At 46.4% G+C, this 17,580-nt stretch overlaps 1 protein-coding gene across 1 annotated transcript in view; it reads left to right on the forward strand.

The window, feature by feature from the left end:
- Positions 1-17,580, forward strand: part of NPHS1 (NPHS1 adhesion molecule, nephrin) — a 269,434-nt gene that overhangs the window by 81,037 nt on the left and 170,817 nt on the right. The window contains exon 11 of the mRNA XM_086929995.1: positions 8,370-8,494. Coding sequence (XP_086786121.1) covers positions 8,370-8,494 — 125 coding nt within the window. The remainder of the gene's footprint in view (positions 1-8,369; positions 8,495-17,580) is intronic.

Consider the following 17,580-nt stretch of genomic DNA (forward strand, 5'->3'; position numbering starts at 1 on the left):
GGCTGTGTAAGTATATCTAAATATATTAGCAGCAGGCAGGAATGTGGGGACAACACAGCATGCTCTTCCCCCAGGGCAATGTGAGTATATTGAGTTATTAGCAGCATGCAAGAATGAGGGGAACACCACAGTATGCTGTTCCCAGGGCATTGTAGGTATTTCAGAAAATACTAGTAGCAGGCAGGAATGTGGAGACAGCATAGCATGCTCTTTCCCCAGGGCAGTGTGAATATATCTGAAGATACTAGCAGCAGGCTGGACTGTGGGGACAACACAGCTTGCTGTTACTCTGGGCGGTGTGAGTATATCTGAAGATGACCCTTGACCCTGTTTTCAGGTTAGGCCGCTACCCACGCCACACAGCACCACCTGTGTGCATGTCTCCCAGCCCGCTGCTGCCGCTGTCGTAAGTTCGCTGCCCTGCTCTCCTAGCAGCCGTACTGCCTCATTTCTGTACCTCTGCTCCTTTATTTTGTTTTCTTGTTTTCTGTTTTTCCTGTTTATATTTATTGTTTATTGTTCCTGTTATCCCCCCTTTTTGCCTTCTGTATTCCGCCCGCTCGTTTTCCCCACCACTGCGTCCCCTGCGGCCCGCCCCCCTGGTCACCCATTCCCCGCCCCACTCCCGCCTCTGAGCTGCTCCTCCCTCCCACCTCCCCTTATATGGTGGCTGCGCTACTGACATGCGAAAGGCGCGCCTAAGGCAAGCCCGTCTGCGCCAGTCCGCGCCTGGACTGTGCCCACCCCGAACACCTTCTACCACGCGGACGCCCACAACTGCTACAATGCCAGCACCCTCCACGCACTCAACACTGGACGATCACACACCTGCTTCCTGGACGTCACCCGAAACGCACACAAGGACCCGTCTCCTTCTGGAACCGCAGCTTCACCAGCATCCGATCCACCAATCCACCCACCGAGAAAGACGCAATCACCTCAGGTGCATTTTACTCAACACCCGCTCCACCCGCAAACATGCCGTCATACTCTGGGACCTACTCGACTCCACCGCCCCAGATGTCGCCTTCCTGAAGGCGATGTGGATGAACCCCTCCTCGGCATCCGACACGCCATAGCCATCCCTGATGGCTAGAAGATCACCCGCAGGGACCGCACCAATGGAACAGGAGGAGGAATCGCCATCGTTCACAGGAACACTCTCATAGTCTCGAACAGCACCGACGACACCCTCAGCACCGCCGAACACCTGAACTTCATATACCACACTGATCCCAACACCGCCCTCAGAGGAACCCTTGTCCACAGACCCCCTGGGCCCCGGCCATAGTTCAGCGACTCCATCGCTGACTTTTTCAGTATGCACGCCCTTGCCTCCACAGACTACATCCTCCTCTGGGACCTGAATTCCACCTCAAGAACAAAACAACACCAACTCCACCACCTTGATTGACAACCTTGCCAACCTCGGACTCAGACAGCTCGTCACAACACCCACCCACTCTGCCGGCCACACGCCTACCCCCATCTTCTCCGCAAGCTCCCATGTCTCCTTCAGCCACACCACCGAATTCCACTGGACCGACCATCACTGCATTCACTTCACCTTCCAGAAACCTACCACACACCACCGCACTCAACAGATTCCCCGCCACTGTTGGAGCAAAGTCACCGAAGACCAGCAAACAAACACACTCGCCCGAAGCCCACCCGCTGACCCCACCGACCCCAACACCCCCGCCCGCAACCTCAGACAGTGGATCGATGACTGCGCCAACACTCTCGCCCGATCAAGTAACCCTCCAACAGACACACCAACAAGAAAGCCAACTGGTACACCGCGGACCTCCAGGCCTCCAAGCAAACCTGCCGAAAACTAGGGAAGAAATGGCAATGCAAACAGAAACTGGACAGCCACGCAGCCCACAAGAACCCCATCCGCAGACACAACCACCTCATCAGATCCACCAAAAGGACCTCCTTCAAAGACCGCCTAGACAACACTGCACACAACAGCAAAGAGCTCTTCAACATTGTGAAGGAACTCTCCAACCCCAGCTCCAACACCAATAACAACCCACCTTCGCAAGACCTGTGTGACTCCCTTGACACCTTCTTCCATTGCAAGATCGCAGACATCCACAACAGATTCCACACCCTGACCACCCCAACAGCCACAGAGACCCCCGACCTCACGGCCACCATCCACACATATCCCCTGCTCACCTGGACGTACATGAACGATGAGGACACCATCAAAGTCATGAACACCATCCACTCTGGCTCTCTGTCAGACCCATGCCCACACCACATCTTCAACAAAGCCAGCACCACTAATGCATCTCATCTCTGCAAGGCCATCAACATCTCCTTTGAGACTGCGACCTTCCCGGAGAGCTGGAAGCACGCTGAGATCAAAGCCTTACTCAAAAAACCCAAGGCGGACCCAAAGGACTTCAAGAACTTCCGACCCATCTCCCTGCTCCCATTCCCAGCAAAGGTCATCGAGAAGACCGTCAACAGACCACTGACCCGCTACCTCGAGGAGAACAGCATCCTGCACCCGTCCCAGTCCGGGTTCCGCAGCAACCACAGCACCAAAACTACCCTCTTCTCCGCCACCGATGACATCAGGACCCTGCTGGACAATGACGAAACCGCAGCCCTCATCCTCCTGGACCTGTCAGCCGCCTTCGACACTGTCTGCCACCGCACCCTATGCACACGCCTCCACAACACAGGGATCAGAGACAAAGCACTGGAATGGACCACCTCCTTCCTGTCCGGCAGAACCCAGAGCATCCGCCTCCCCCCTTTCTGATCCGCAGCCACCAAGATCATCTGCGGCGTACCCCGAGGTTCATCCCTCGGCCCAACATTGTTCAACATCTACATGGCACCGCTCGCTCACGTCGCACGACTGCACAACCTCAACACCATCTCCTACGCTGACGACACCCAGCTGATCCTTTCCATCACCAAGGACCCCTCACTGCCAAAACCAACCTCCACGAAGGAATGAAACCCGTTGCCGAGTGGATGAAGAACAGCCGTCTGTAGCTGAACTCAGACAAGACGGAAGTACTCAACCTCGGCTCCACCCCCTCAGCCTGGGACGACTTCTGGTGGCCGACTACACTGGGAGCATGATCAACACCCACCGACCAGGCACGCAACCTACGTTCATTCTCGACTCAACACTCTCCATGACCAAGCAAGTGAATGCCGTCTCGTCCTCCTGCTTCAACAACCTCTGCATGCTCCACAAGATCTACAGGTGGATCCCCTCCGAAACAAGAACGGTCACCCAGACCCTCGTCAGCAGCAGGTTAGACTACGGAAACGCCCTCTACGCAGGAACATCGGCCAAACTCCTGAGACGACTACAATGCATCCAGAATGGACCTGCACACTTGATCCTCGACATCCCTCGCCCCAGGCACACCACATTTGAGAGATCTGCATTAGCTTCCTATCAACAAGAGTATCACCTTCAAGCTCCTCACCAACACATACAAAGGGACTCCACAACACCGGACCGGCATACCTCAACAGACGACTCACCTTCTACACCCTGAACCGCCAACTCCGGTCCCCCGACGTCACCCTCTCTACCACCCCCCCTCATCCGAAGAACGACCACCAGTGGCAGATCATTCTCCCACCTCGCCGCCAAGACCTGGGGCACTCTCCCATCCCCCTACAGCAGACCCTGGACCTACTAACCTTTGGGAGGCTACTCAAGACCTGGCTATTCGAGCAGTAGCAGTACCCCTCCCCCCCAGCGCCTTGAGACCCTCACAGATGAGTGGTGCACTTTACAAATGTTTTGTTTGATTGATTGATTGAAGATACTAGCAGCAGGCTGGACTGTGGGGACAACACAGCTTGCTGTTACCCTGGGCAGTGTGAGTATATCTGAAGATACTAGCAGAAGGCTCGACTGTGGGGACAACACAGCTTGCTGTTACCCTGGGCAATGTGAGTATATCTGAAGATACTAGCAGCAGGCTGGACGGCGGGAACAACACAGGCTGCTATTCCCCCAGGGCAGTGTGAGTATATCTGAAGGAGGCCGACAGCATTTATGGCTTTGAAGACACCACACCGCTGCTCCTCCAGCCCATTGTGAATATGCATATACGATACTAGCAGCTGTAAGGGTGTGCTCCTTCCACAGGGGTGTTGGTATATATGAAAGAGATCAGCAAACAGCAGATCCACCTGCTCCCCTAGGGCACTGCGAATAGATAAAAAAAAGTAGACCAACAGCCTGCAGAAATGTGTGGCCATCATAGCACATTTGCTCCCAGAGGAAGTGCCATGGTCACAAGAAATTGTTTTAGAGATGACCACCCCACGGACTGGCCTACATAGCTCCTTGATTAGGCTGGATGCTATAAGCATCCTCTTCCAGTGATTTAGGATAGTGCTCCTAATCCAATAGCCATTCATTAGTGGTGGGTGATGAGGTTCCCATAACTCAATGGAAATAGTAGTGCTGCAGGAAGCATGCATCTCATGGCCTAGGGGCAGCGACGGCTGCTGCAGATCCTGTTGGTAGCCCTGGGTCCTGCATGTCTGTTGCTCACTTGTAGCACTGGGTGCTGTATGTCCTGGGGGGACCGGTAGTGCTGGATGCTGCACGTCCTATGGGTTACCACTGCTTGTCACATAACTCAATAACAGCACTGCATGGTGCAGGTTCTAGGGTTTGGTAGCTGTACTGGGTGCTGCACATCCTTTTTCTCTGTACAAACCTCACTGCTTAGTGGCAGTAAAGATTGCTGCAGGTCACATGTCTCAGCTGTAGTTTTGGACTCCAAAAGCCCACGGATTCATTGATAGAGAGTGGTGCTTCACATGCTATAACTCAAAAGAAGTAATGCATCCTGCAGGTGCAGTTGTTCAGTAGTAGTGTCAAGTTCAGCAATCCCATGGCTTACTAACACTGGTTGGTGTTGATGATCCTGCGTCTCAATGATAGGAGTGAATACAGTGCTTCCAAGTGCTTAGTGGTAGTATCGGGTTCTACAGATACCATGACTCAAGGTAGTACTGATGACTGCATGTACTGAGTTGATATGGTTATTGTGAGGACTGCAACTCCCATGCTTAGGGGTAGGACTGGGTGCTACAGATCAATGGTATGGCTTGCAACTGCAGATTCAGTGGTTTAAACAGAGTGAGGGTAGTTCAGATGTGGGGCAATAGTTGTGTAGTACTCTACTCCTCAATGCTGCAGATCCCCTAGCTCAACTGTAGTGTGAGCAGTGCAGGTCCTGCTACTCAAGGAAGTGCAGATCAAGATGGTCTTGTAGGTTAGTAGTTGTACTCAGTGCTGCAGATCCCCTACCTTACTTATAGTGTGAGTGGGTCAGGTCCTGTGGCTCAGTGATAGTATAGTGATAGTATAGGTAATGCTGGTCTTATGGGTTAGTAGTGGTAGTCAATACTGCATATCCCCTAGTTTGATTGCAATGTGAGTGGTGCAGGACTTGTATCTCGTAGGTTGGTCTTGTAGGTTAGTAGTGGTGCAAGCAAACAACACACATTTAATGTATGATGACAATACCAAAAATATAAATTCATAATGAAACATGGGACAAAGTGGTCAGTATGCAAGTGGTCAAACCTGAAACAATTGCTTGTGAAAAGGTTATATAAGTAACCATTACATAGGTTTCTAGTGAGTGTGTTACTGCAAGTGATAATGGAATTTTAGAGGGTGAGTTAGTGTAGCGACATTGAAAGGACCATAACACTACAGCCTGCCCTCAGTCTTATTGTAAATGTAGACGTTTCAATCCAGGGAATAATCTGCCGGTCATCATCAGCACCTCTGGGGTCAAGTAACTGTGCATCACTTTCAGTTTTTAATCCCCAACAGATCAATAAGCTCTAGAGGAGAACAATGCAATAGCTCAGAAAGTCAGCATAATCAACAGGCTTAGTAACCGATACTAGCTATGCTATGCAAGAAAGTGTACTATGTAGGGCTAGAATGGAAACGAAAGTCAGCCCTGGCAAATAATGTTCAGACCAGCCCCACACTGCAGGAGGCTGAGACTAGAACGAGGCTACGGGGACAGGGGGCCATATTATCAAGCAAGGGCGATACATTATCGACTCTTTTATCGGTAGGAAACTGGCGCTAAAGCGGCGATAATGGACTTGATAATATGCCCTTGTGAATTACCATAAAAGCCCAGGTTCTGGTGTTAACCTGGACTTCTATGGGATTTCACAAGGGCATATTTTCAAGCCCATTATCGCCGTTTTATCGGCAGTTTCTTGCCGATAAAAGTGGCAATAATGTATCGCCCTTGCTTGATAAAATGGCCCATGGTTGAAAGAAGGCATCCCATCCTTCTCTAAAACCAGCCCCGTATCCTGCAACCCAATGGGGACGTGACAAGCTGTGAGAATGACCAGAGTAACTATGATACTATGTGCCACATAGTGAGGGAGGTATTCAAGTAGAAATACTGTCTGCCCAATGATATATGTTGACCAAACCATGTTAACATGAGCCATTTCAAATAATGTATTTGTCCACTATGTAGAGTGTATGTTCTAATACAAACAGACCTATATAGGCTGTAAGTTGAATTATTTCTCAAATCTCAAGTAGCAACACTGCCCATGGGACAGATGTATTGCTCCCTTATAATGTAAAATTAATTGCTAAAATAAGACACAGTTGGATGACTATCTTTAGGTCTCACACACAGAAAGCCTTGAGGGTCTATTGGCACAGAGATATTGTATTTACTATGGACTCAAAGTAGACTTTGTTTCAATACCTATCTCATAATTTAATGGCTTTTTTATTTATGTTAGTTCCCTGTTCCTGATTTGATGTCTTTCCCTCCTTGTCTCACCATATGTTTTTTGGGAGTTTTTATAATAGCATAAGGCAGTCTGGGTGTTGTAGTCTTCTTTTGTTTCCATTGAATTTATTAGACTAACAGACATTAAAGTAATGATCTGTAGGGGGAAAAGTTCAAGACTGGAGACTGTTCATTTAGACCAGGAGTAAGGTGGTCAGCCCAGACCTGAGTAGGAAACCGTGTTGTTTCCCACAACAGATACATCTAGAAACCAAGTTCTGACTGCCACCAGTGCCCAATGAAAAGGCCTTATAATGTATGTAGGAGTAGAACGCTAAGGCAGAAGTAAAACATGACATAAGGAAGAATAGCAAAGCTTGTTAGCGTGAAAAATGGAGAGCGCATGCAGAGCTCCAGTGTGAAGGGCTGAGAGAGTTGCTGACAGAGAGACAGTCTTAGTGACCAGAAGGTAGCTGGTGATGTAGACTTAAGGAGAGTTGACATCTACATATCAGGAGAGAGGGTTGAGCATGTAATAAAGAAGGCAGAGGACAAAAGTCTGTGTAGAGATGCAGAAAGGAGATAGGTATGACAGACTTAACCCCGAGAGGGAGATTGTAAGGGAGAAAGTAAAATAGGGAGAAGCAAACATAAGCAGCAGTGTGGGAATAGTATTGGAGGTAAAGTGAGTGTAATATAGAGTGTGGCTTGTGCCATCTATGGGAGGCGAGACACAGTGCAAGGAATTGTGTAAGGAGAGGGCAGTGTCTAAGAAAGAGTACAAGTACAGGACTATGGCCCACATGCATCAAGCATTTATGGAGTCGCAAACGGTGCGATTCCTTAAAATCGGCCGTTTGCGACTCCAAAAATGCATTTTGGAATGCATCAATCATTTTTGGAAATCGCTACATTTGAGCGATTTCCAAAAATGCGATTGCTTTTAGGAAATCGCAAATGTGCGATTTCCTAAAAGCAATGCATGAATACATTTTCAAAAGAGAAATCGCATTTTGCGGGACAGATTTACCGAGTAGTTGAACTACTCGGTAAATTTGCAAAAACTGTAAATAATGCAGAAAATGCATTTTTAAAACGTTCATGTTACGGACACACATGTCCTTAGGACATGTGTGTGTGCAACATGATGCGAAAAATACATTTCAGGGGTGCATGGGGGGGTCCTTTGGACCCCCCCCTGCACCCATGAAATGTTCTAAGTGCCACTCGCAATTTGCTACTGGCTTCAAATTGACTACATTGATTCCTATGGGCCTCTAGGCCCATAGGAATCAATGTAATGCGATTCCTTAATTGCACTTCGCAATTAAGGAATCGCAATTTTCGAAAATGAAGAAATCCTAAAAACTTTTAGGATTTCTTGATGCATAGCATTTTGCATTTCTCAAATAGCGATTCCTTAATTTTCGCTATTTGAGAAATGCAAAATCCTACATTGATGCATGTGGGCCTTAGTGTAATGAACTTTCTAATTGAATGAAAGTAGAAGAGGTGTGCCCTGGATGGTCTGTAAAATCTATTCATGGTCCACCTTTTTCGCCTTTCCCTCCACAGACCCACCTCATAAGGTGTGGATTGAGGCACCTCCTCCAGAACGCCGATTCCGCGCGGGCACTCCTGTGAAAATGACTTGCTTCTGTAGTGGCGGAAACCCACCCCCCCGCCTCACCTGGCTCAAGGTATGTATTGTGATAAGAAGACACAGCTTATAAGACTGTCTTATCTGCCATCATCTCATGACCTGTCCTGAGGGGTGATTTATGTTGTGAGTGTATCAAATGGTGATCAGGAGCTGGTAAGGATCCGCAGCTTAGGGTCAGATAGCAAAGAAATGGACATGTACAGAGCGTCATGGGAATTATCGAGGGTAAAACTAGGCCGTGGCTCCTGCACTTCAGAACCACAAGAGAAGGATGCAGGAGATTCTGGAAACTTAAAATAGCGCCATTCCAGTCGGGAATAGCGGCCCCCGACGCACACTGATAGAAAAAATTCCTTTGAACTTGTAGTTGTCTTTCAAAATAAAGTTTTATTTGTAACGTTGAATGATGTAATCTTTAGTCTTTCACATGTTTCATAAATCAAATGTATAATTGGCCCAATGCATTTCGGGCAATGCTGCCCTTCTTCAGGGGCATTGATGTTCTACAAAAAAGATGAAACACAACTGTAATATATTCGTAATACATTACATGTCACAAATCATAACGGTACTAATGGTGTGCTAATGCACCTATATACAGGCATGTTTTGAATGAATTTACTTCATTGATCAATGACTTCATGAAACGTAAATACACATTCTCATAAGTATACACGAGATGTTACCTCTCTCCCGGTGGTATATGCTCACACTGCTTAACAACAGTATAAAAAACAAAGTACATGAAAAAATATGAAAAAATAACCCAATCTCCTGTCTGCAATGTTAGGCAAAACCAGTGTAAAAAAACGAAACACCCGGTAACTCTAAGGGTATTATATATGCGAGTCTAAGGAAGAAGTGGGTCAAACATACCTTCCTTGTTGAAGGAAGTGTATAGATGGTATGGAGTCGGTGCACGTAAACCCAAAACCGCTAACCTGTAGTAAATGAAACGATGTTTTACAAAACGGTCTATCGAAAATGTATGTAAAGTCGGTGGTAGCCGGCTACCACCGACTTTACATACATTTTCGATAGACCGTTTTGTAAAACATCGTTTCATTTACTACAGGTTAGCGGTTTTCTACCACCGACTTTACATACATTTTCGATAGACCGTTTTGTAAAACATCGTTTCATTTACTACAGGTTAGCGGTTTTGGGTTTACGTGCACCGACTCCATACCATCTACACACTTCCTTCAACAAGGAAGGTATGTTTGACGCACTTCTTCCTTAGACTCGCATATATAATACCCTTAGAGTTACCGGGTGTTTCGTTTTTTTACACTGGTTTTGCCTAACATTGTAGACAGGAGATTGGGTTATTTTTTCATATTTTTTCATGTACTTTGTTTTTTATACTGTTGTTAAGCAGTGTCAGCATATACCACCGGAAGAGAGGTAACATCTCGTGTATACTTATGAGAATGTGAATGTGTATTTACGTTTCATGAAGTCATTGATCAATGAAGTAAATTCATTCAAAACATGCCTGTATATAGGTGCATTAGCACACCATTAGTACCGTTATGATTTGTGACATGTAATATATTACGAATATATTACAGTTGTGTTTCATCTTTTTTGTAGAACATCAATGCCCCTGAAGAAGGGCAGCATTGCCCGAAATGCATTGGGTCAATTATACATTTGATTTATGAAACATGTGAAAGACTAAAGATTACATCATTCAACGTTACAAATAAAACTTTATTTTGAAAGACAACTACAAGTTCAAAGGAATTTTTTCTATCAGTGTGCGTCGGGGGCCGCTATTCCCGACTGGAATGGCGCTATTTTAAGTTTCAATTCCACCTCCAAGACTCAGAAGGAGGTACCCAGGCAGCACCTAATCACTTGATTGAATCTTTACACCTTCAATTCAACAAACTTTCGTGTGCGAGAAGGTTCAGTTCTCACTTCATTGTCAGAGATTCTGGAAAAACATCCTCACAGAGCAGAGCGGAAGGTGAATGCACTTCCTATCTCACAGTATTGTCAAGGCTAAGTAGGTCTACAGTAAATAGACATGGAAACCACATTTGTCATGCGCATGTATGGTTCTGTAAAAAGTAATTCACTCTTAAAGAGTGAAAGATGGGAAAAGAGACAAATCTCTGATAGTCTCTTGTGCTGGAATAACACTCTCAACATCTTGGGAGGCATCATCTGTCAAGTAACATTCCTCCTGTGCTGTTTGCCAAACTCTAATTTTGTTATTCCCCTCTGTAAAGCCAGGCTAGAGAAATGCCCATCCTGTTTAATTTGATATCAGCCTTTATAAACCCTTTTCAGTCTCCACAGTGATCTTTTACATATGGTCTCTTTTTTGTCCCGGTTTTCTGTTATTCGTTGTATGGTCCTTGATCTCGCGCTATCACCCAAGAATGGTGACCATTTTGGAATGGCTTGGTCTATAGATACCACCCCAGTTCTACTTGAATCTGCTTGGCTTAGTAAGTTCCTGTGAGAGAAGGAGATCCCTGTACTGGAATTCCCTGCTTCTTGCAACCACCCTCCCCCTTGTTTGTCTTCCCTTTTGCACACGTCTACCATCCGGCGGCAGAGGCGTCCAACACCTCGGTTGCCTTTCCCTGGTCGGCTGTAAATATTTGCTGCTTCTGGCTTAGGCGTCTGCCTCTCCAGGTATCTTCACCTGGAAAGCTGTGCGTCTATACTGTTCCTGGCTTAGGCAGTGGTGTCCGCTTCCCTGGTTACTCTCGATTGGTTAAATATGAACATTAAACCCAGTCCCTACAAACACAGTGCCTCTTTTTTTTTGCCTGTATAATCCCTGTTGTTTGGCAGCAGAGTCCACCTTTCTAGCTACAGGCTACCGACTCCTCTGCAGTCATCGGCTCTGATCCTGCTCAATGATTGGAGTTTGACTGCAGCTCCAGAAAGGAACTATTCTAGAACAAGCATTTACAATGCAATGGTTTCGCCTTTGGAAAAGTTAGAGCTATTGGCATTGTAAATGACAAAATTTGTATTTATGTGTTGGTTTTGAAAACAGATAAATAAATGGCATTGCCATTAGCTTAATCTCTGCAGTCACTCTGCAGTCCCTAGCACTCCATAGCACTTCCTAGTCACTCTGCACTCCCTAGCCCTCCCTAGTCACTCTGCACTCCCTAGCACTCTGCACTCTGCACTCCCTAGCACTCCCTTGCACCCTGCACTCCCTTGCACTCTGCACTTCCTTGCACTCCCTAGCAGTCCCTAGTCACTTTGCACTCCCTAGTCACTCTGCACTCCCTATTACTCCCTAGTCACTCTGCACTCCCCAGTTACTCTGCACTCCCTAGCACTCCCTACCACTCTGCAGTCCCTAGTCACTTTGCACTCCCTAGTCACTCTGCACTCCCTAGCACTCCCTAGCATTCTGCAGTCACTTTGCACTCCCTAGTCACTCTGCACTCCCTAGCACTCTGCAGTCCCTCTGCACTCCCTAGTCACTCTGCACTCCCTAGCACTCACTAGAACTCTGCAGTCACTCTGCACTCCCCAGTCACTCTGCACTCCCTAGCACTCTGCAGTCACTCTGCACTCCCCAGTCACTCTGCACTCCCTAGCACTCCCTAGCACTCTGCAGTCACTCTGCACTCCCTAGCACTCTGCACTCACTTTGCACTCCCTACCACTCCCTAGTCACTCTGCACCCCTAGCACTCCCTAGTCACTCTGCACTCCCTAGCACTCTGCACTCCCTAGTCACCCTGCAGTCACTCTGCACTCCCTATTACTCCCTAGTCACTCTGCACTCCCCAGTTACTCTGCACTCCCTAGCACTCCCTACCACTCTGCACTCCCTAGTCACTCTGCACTCCCTAGTCACTCTGCACTCCCTAGCACTCCCTAGTCACTCTGCACTCCCTAGCATTCTACACTCCCTATCACTCCCTAGTCACTCTGCACTCCCCAGTTACTCTGCACTCCCTAGCACTCTGCAGTCACTCTGCACTCCCTAGTCACTCTGCACTCCGTAGCACTCTGCACTCCCTTGCACTCTGCACTCCCTTGCACTCTGCACTCCCTTGCACTCCCTTGCACTCCCTCGCACTCCCTTGCACTCCCTCGCACTCCCTTGCACTCCCTGCACTCCCTTGCACTCCCTCGCACTCCCTGCACTCCCTTGCACTCCCTCGCACTCCCTCGCACTCCCTTGCACTCCCTCACATTCTGCACTTCCTTGCACTCTGCACTCCCTAGCACCCCCTAGCAGGTGACTAACTAAGTTTCATCCTGCAGGGCAATAAACACAGCGCCCCATCATAGGAGCTTTCTGGCCAGCCTCGCCCCGCACCATATAAGAGACAACATGTGCTCTGTTTACTCGAGAAACGAGCAGATCAAAGGCGCCCTTGGCGGACAGACAGACGAGCAGCTGTCAAGGGACACCGAGAAGCGCACGATTTCGAAGTTCAATTTAGAGGAGCAGAAAGAAAAGGCAGAATTAAAAACACGCACACACTGTATCAAGCTGACGAGGGCAGGAGGGAGGGGAACACAGCGCTACTTCTGTGTTGGTTCCAGCTCCGAAGAACTGGGTCAAACATGAGCTCTTAAAACCTTTCCACTTATGCCTCTGTGACGCTGTGTGTTCCTCATCTCCTGCGCGCATTTCACACCTGTGCCTGTATCTCACTTGCACACAGCATGCGCGTGTACCTCCTACACTGTACGCGAGGCGCTGCACAGTTTATAGTGTTGCAACGGTATAGAGATTTGTAGGGAGTCAACTTACCGCCTCTTTCTTGGTCTTGCAAACTGTCTGCAATATGACGTTTAAAATGCTGAAATGTTCCTGTGCATGCCACTGAGCTAGCTCCTAGCGGCCGCCCAACTCTGCCAGGAGCCTGCTCGCTGCTGGCACCCTGTTCTGTGTCTCTCTCCAAACGAGGAGCGCCCAGCCCTAGCGGACTTACTCTGTGTGTTGTGGGTGACCTGCGCAGCGGTTTAGCTGCAAGTATTTGTTGATGCACAGGAGTCATCTTCCATTCTGCCAGAAGCCAACTTGTCCGTGTTTGTGCTTACTTGGCATGCCTGGATTTGCTTTCTTGCCTGCTCTGGATTTTGGCAATTGCCCAGGAATGGTGTCTTCGTAGGATTTTGCCTGCTGAAGATGCGAGGGCGCACCAACGCAGCAGCTCGTGAGGGAGTGTGCATGCCTTCGTTCTTAAGAGCTGTGTGCGGAGTTTGCAAGTTCCCACCGACCGAGTGCGCATTGAAGCAACACATGTAGGACATCAGGCCATGCTGTATGACTCTACACAGTGACAATCTTGGAGGCTGTTTTGTGTAGTGTTAAAAAGAAACGTGGATCTCGGAGGGCGGCACTTCCGAAATGGCAAAAAAAAAGCTAAAAAGAAACACGCCCACAGCCGCATGACGTAGGCAAAAGCCTAAAAGTCTCGGGAACGCCCACGAATCTGCTCTGGCTTTGACGGACAGATCTCTGTTCCAATGGCTAGCCTCCATTTATGGAGCTAGCCAATGGAACAGAGGGGCGGGACTACACTCACATACTCTAAACAAAAGATTTTGCCTGCGCCGAAAAGCTGCGCGGCAGCTTTCGACGAGCAAAACCTAAAAAGCAAGAATGATTCTTCTCCCCCAAAATGGATTATAAGGTCAGAGCACTGAAATGCGTTTTCCCTTTGAATTCAACAGGGAATTGGACTTTACAGTTGAACTTAGTTTCTCTCCACTCAAGCCTCTCATGCCCATTTTCGAGGAGCTGGAATCTTATCATTAAAGACTTATTCAAGGAAACTAGTCAGCTCAAGGAGGGATTGGATCACCTCCTGGAGCAACTCTCACCTTGAGATCCCCCAAGAATTCTTCCATGACGGTTGTGCTAATGCCAAAACATTTCACCATAACAGTGACTTTGGTCATAACAAATCTTCTTGTTGTCTGAAATTGGATACGTATGCGTGAAATATTAAATTGAAGAAACTAATCTATGTGATCCGTAACCAGTCCAACTAATCATACCAGAGTACAGGTAGAACTCAAGTCACTGAACACTGTAGAATGTTCTCTCTCTCTCTATTTCCTCCTTTTCCCCTGGGAATTAACCGCTGGTGCTTGTGGTATATTCAAGAGCACTAGGCTTTGTTTAGCTGGCAATTGAGGTGGGCTCTGTTTGCTCCCGCAGACCCTGGGATTCAGGTGAGTGGTCCTTGACATCATCTACGAAAGAAGGAAGGATGACTTTTGGAAATCAAGACATATTTATCCTTGTACAAGGATGCTTCAAATATTGATTAACCAATGGGATCTCAGAGATTTCTACGATTAAATGATTATACAGCCAGTTGAGAAGGGAATTGAATTTGGGAAGTCAACTACTTTGCCACACTTACAGTCCACTTAACTACATGACTAGGGTCAACAGGCAGCAGTGGAAGTTGGCGAAGAAACCATGTTTTTTTTGTTGTAAAAGCACAATATGTGTCAGTGTGTGTCTCTCTGTCTATGTCTATATGTGAGAGTATTTAACAAGAAGGGGTGGTGATGGACAGAGCTTCTGAATCGTTATATGTGAGAGTGTCTGTGTTTGTGTGTGAGTTTGCCCTGCTACTGACTATGAGGGCTTACCCACACAAATACACACACCCATGAACTATGTGTGCCAATGATTACAAAGAAAGAGCCAGCCTGCAATTCTGGTTTGCTACCTCTTGCAACCACTAAACATATGTAAATTGAAATGAATAAATAATGTTGTCCAATGCATCTTAGTATCACAGAAAATGTGAGTTCAATTGTCTAGTGACTGATTAACAGATACGTAAAAAGCATGCAGTTCAGTTCAAAAGCTTTTATTCGATTTGTACATACAAATCATACAAGCAAAAATACATAATTGAAATATTAAAATCACCATATAATCTCTCCTAAAAGGGGAAAAAAGGCTAAAGTGCAGAAAGTAGTAAATAATCATGCCTCTTTAGGTCAACCTATTAGTATAAAATACGAAGCATTCTTACATGGACAAACTGGGGATCAGAAGGAGTTACTCACTAGGCATTTCCTGGGAACTGTACATTAAAATTATTAAATAATCATTCAATACTGTGGACCTCTACATATATAATGATACCTTAATTACAGAAATTGATATAAAGTTTACAAATTTAAGAACATATATATACAGACAGGAGTGTAAACGGTAATATCATAAACAGTTCCTGGCAGCTGTATAACATAAGTACAGACAGGTAGGTAAACATTATTATAGTACAATACTTTTCCTGGCAGCTGTACATTTTAAAATAAAAGTGGTCAAGAAGAAACAGATCTCCTCGTTCTCTAATGAAGATAAAAATATCAATGCTGTTTGTGTGGTATAAATGTTATATTTGATAAAAATTGGTTTAAGGTACTTTATCCTGAGGGACTGAAAAAATTTACAAAAAAGTAAAAAATGGCAACTACTCTGCCGGGAAGTACTATCACACGGACAGGGTATGTTTGAACTGGTTTTTGTGTTTGGAAAAGCAACCAAGTGGTGAACAATGCCCAATCTAACCCGTGTTAAAACATACTGGTGAGAGGGGCGAGTCACATATACAAGATAGGATTGGAGTCCAGGAGCTAGATTTAAATCTTTGTAGAATTTCACGGTGACAAGGTTGCCAACGGCTTTATCTCGCTCAGCTTTACGAAAATTTAAAAATGTTGTCTTAACTTCTTTTTTTGAAATGGAGACAACCTTTTCGGGCTCACGGAACACATCAATGTTAAAAAGAAGGAGATACCAGCGATGGATGTATCTTAACCAGGATATACGTGAGGAGTGATCCAAACCTATACAGTCAAGGATAATATCCTGAGTGAATCGAGTCTCTGGCTTAGCCCAAATAGAACGCCACAATAAGAGTGGCCGAACTGCTGCTAAGTCAGAAATGTACTCGATCCCAACTTCTTTATGGATCAATTGGATGGAGGCAGAAGGGGGAACACATAACAATCTCCTTAAGAAATTGTTTTCCTCCTTCTGCAGGGAAGTACCCTTGCAGTGTCCCCACACCCCTGCCCCATACAGAGCAGAGGAAACACAACATACATTGTAAATGTTCATCATATCTAAGATACTTCGTGAGCCAAGTTTAGAGGCAAAGCGAAATATGCTACTAGTAGACCGTAGCATCTTTAGTTTTACAGCATCAAATTCCACATTCCAGGACCCACTATTATTATATGTTATTCCCAGATAACAAAAGGACTTAACAGAGGTCAACTTTGTCTTATCTAGGAAAAAGGTATGCTTTACCTGCTTGGTTGCCTGACCACATGACATTACATACGTCTTTGTTTTATTTACACAAAGCCGCCTAGCTTGAATGAACTGCATGAAATTATCAATTAGGCGCTGTAGGCCCATCTGTGTTCGAGATAGAAGAACAGCGTCATCCGCATAAAGTAACAGCGGAACAGGTTTACCACCAATCAGGGGGGCATCTGCTGGGATGTCGGTCAGGGTTCGGTCGACACCGTTAATAAAAAGGGAAAATAGAAGCGGGGCTAAAACACAACCCTGGCGTATGCCCCGAGACACTCTAAAGAACGGGGTACATTCACCAAGGGTGCCATAGCGGACTTTACATGAAAGTTTTTCGTACAGTCTAGCTAAAAAATAAACTATTTCCCTTGGGGCCCCTGCATCAAGCAGAACCTCCCATAGAATATTATGGTTAACCAAATCAAAAGCGCTGCTCAAATCAGCAAAACATAAAAAGAGGTTGCCACTTTTAGCCACAGTATATTTACTAATTAAAAGGTCCAGATTTACGCATTGGTCCAGTGTGCCCAGGCCTTTGCGAAAGCCATATTGGACTCTAGTTAAGATGTTAAAATCAGTTGCCCAGTCTTCTAGCCTCTTCAGCAAAATCCTACTCATCACCTTTACAGAGGCGTCCAGTAGTGAAATTGGACGATAATTAGAGGCCTCTGATTTGTCTCCTTTCTTATGTAAAGGAATGATAATCGATTGACCCCACGTGGATGGAAATTCACTTTCAGCCGCACAATTAAAAATCCTCATCAAAATGGGAGCCCATAAAACTGTTTCATCTTTGTATAAATCCAGCGGGACCCCATCGGGACC

This window comes from Lissotriton vulgaris, chromosome 7 (assembly GCF_964263255.1).
Source record: "Lissotriton vulgaris chromosome 7, aLisVul1.2, whole genome shotgun sequence".
Lineage (NCBI taxonomy): Eukaryota > Metazoa > Chordata > Amphibia > Caudata > Salamandridae > Lissotriton > Lissotriton vulgaris.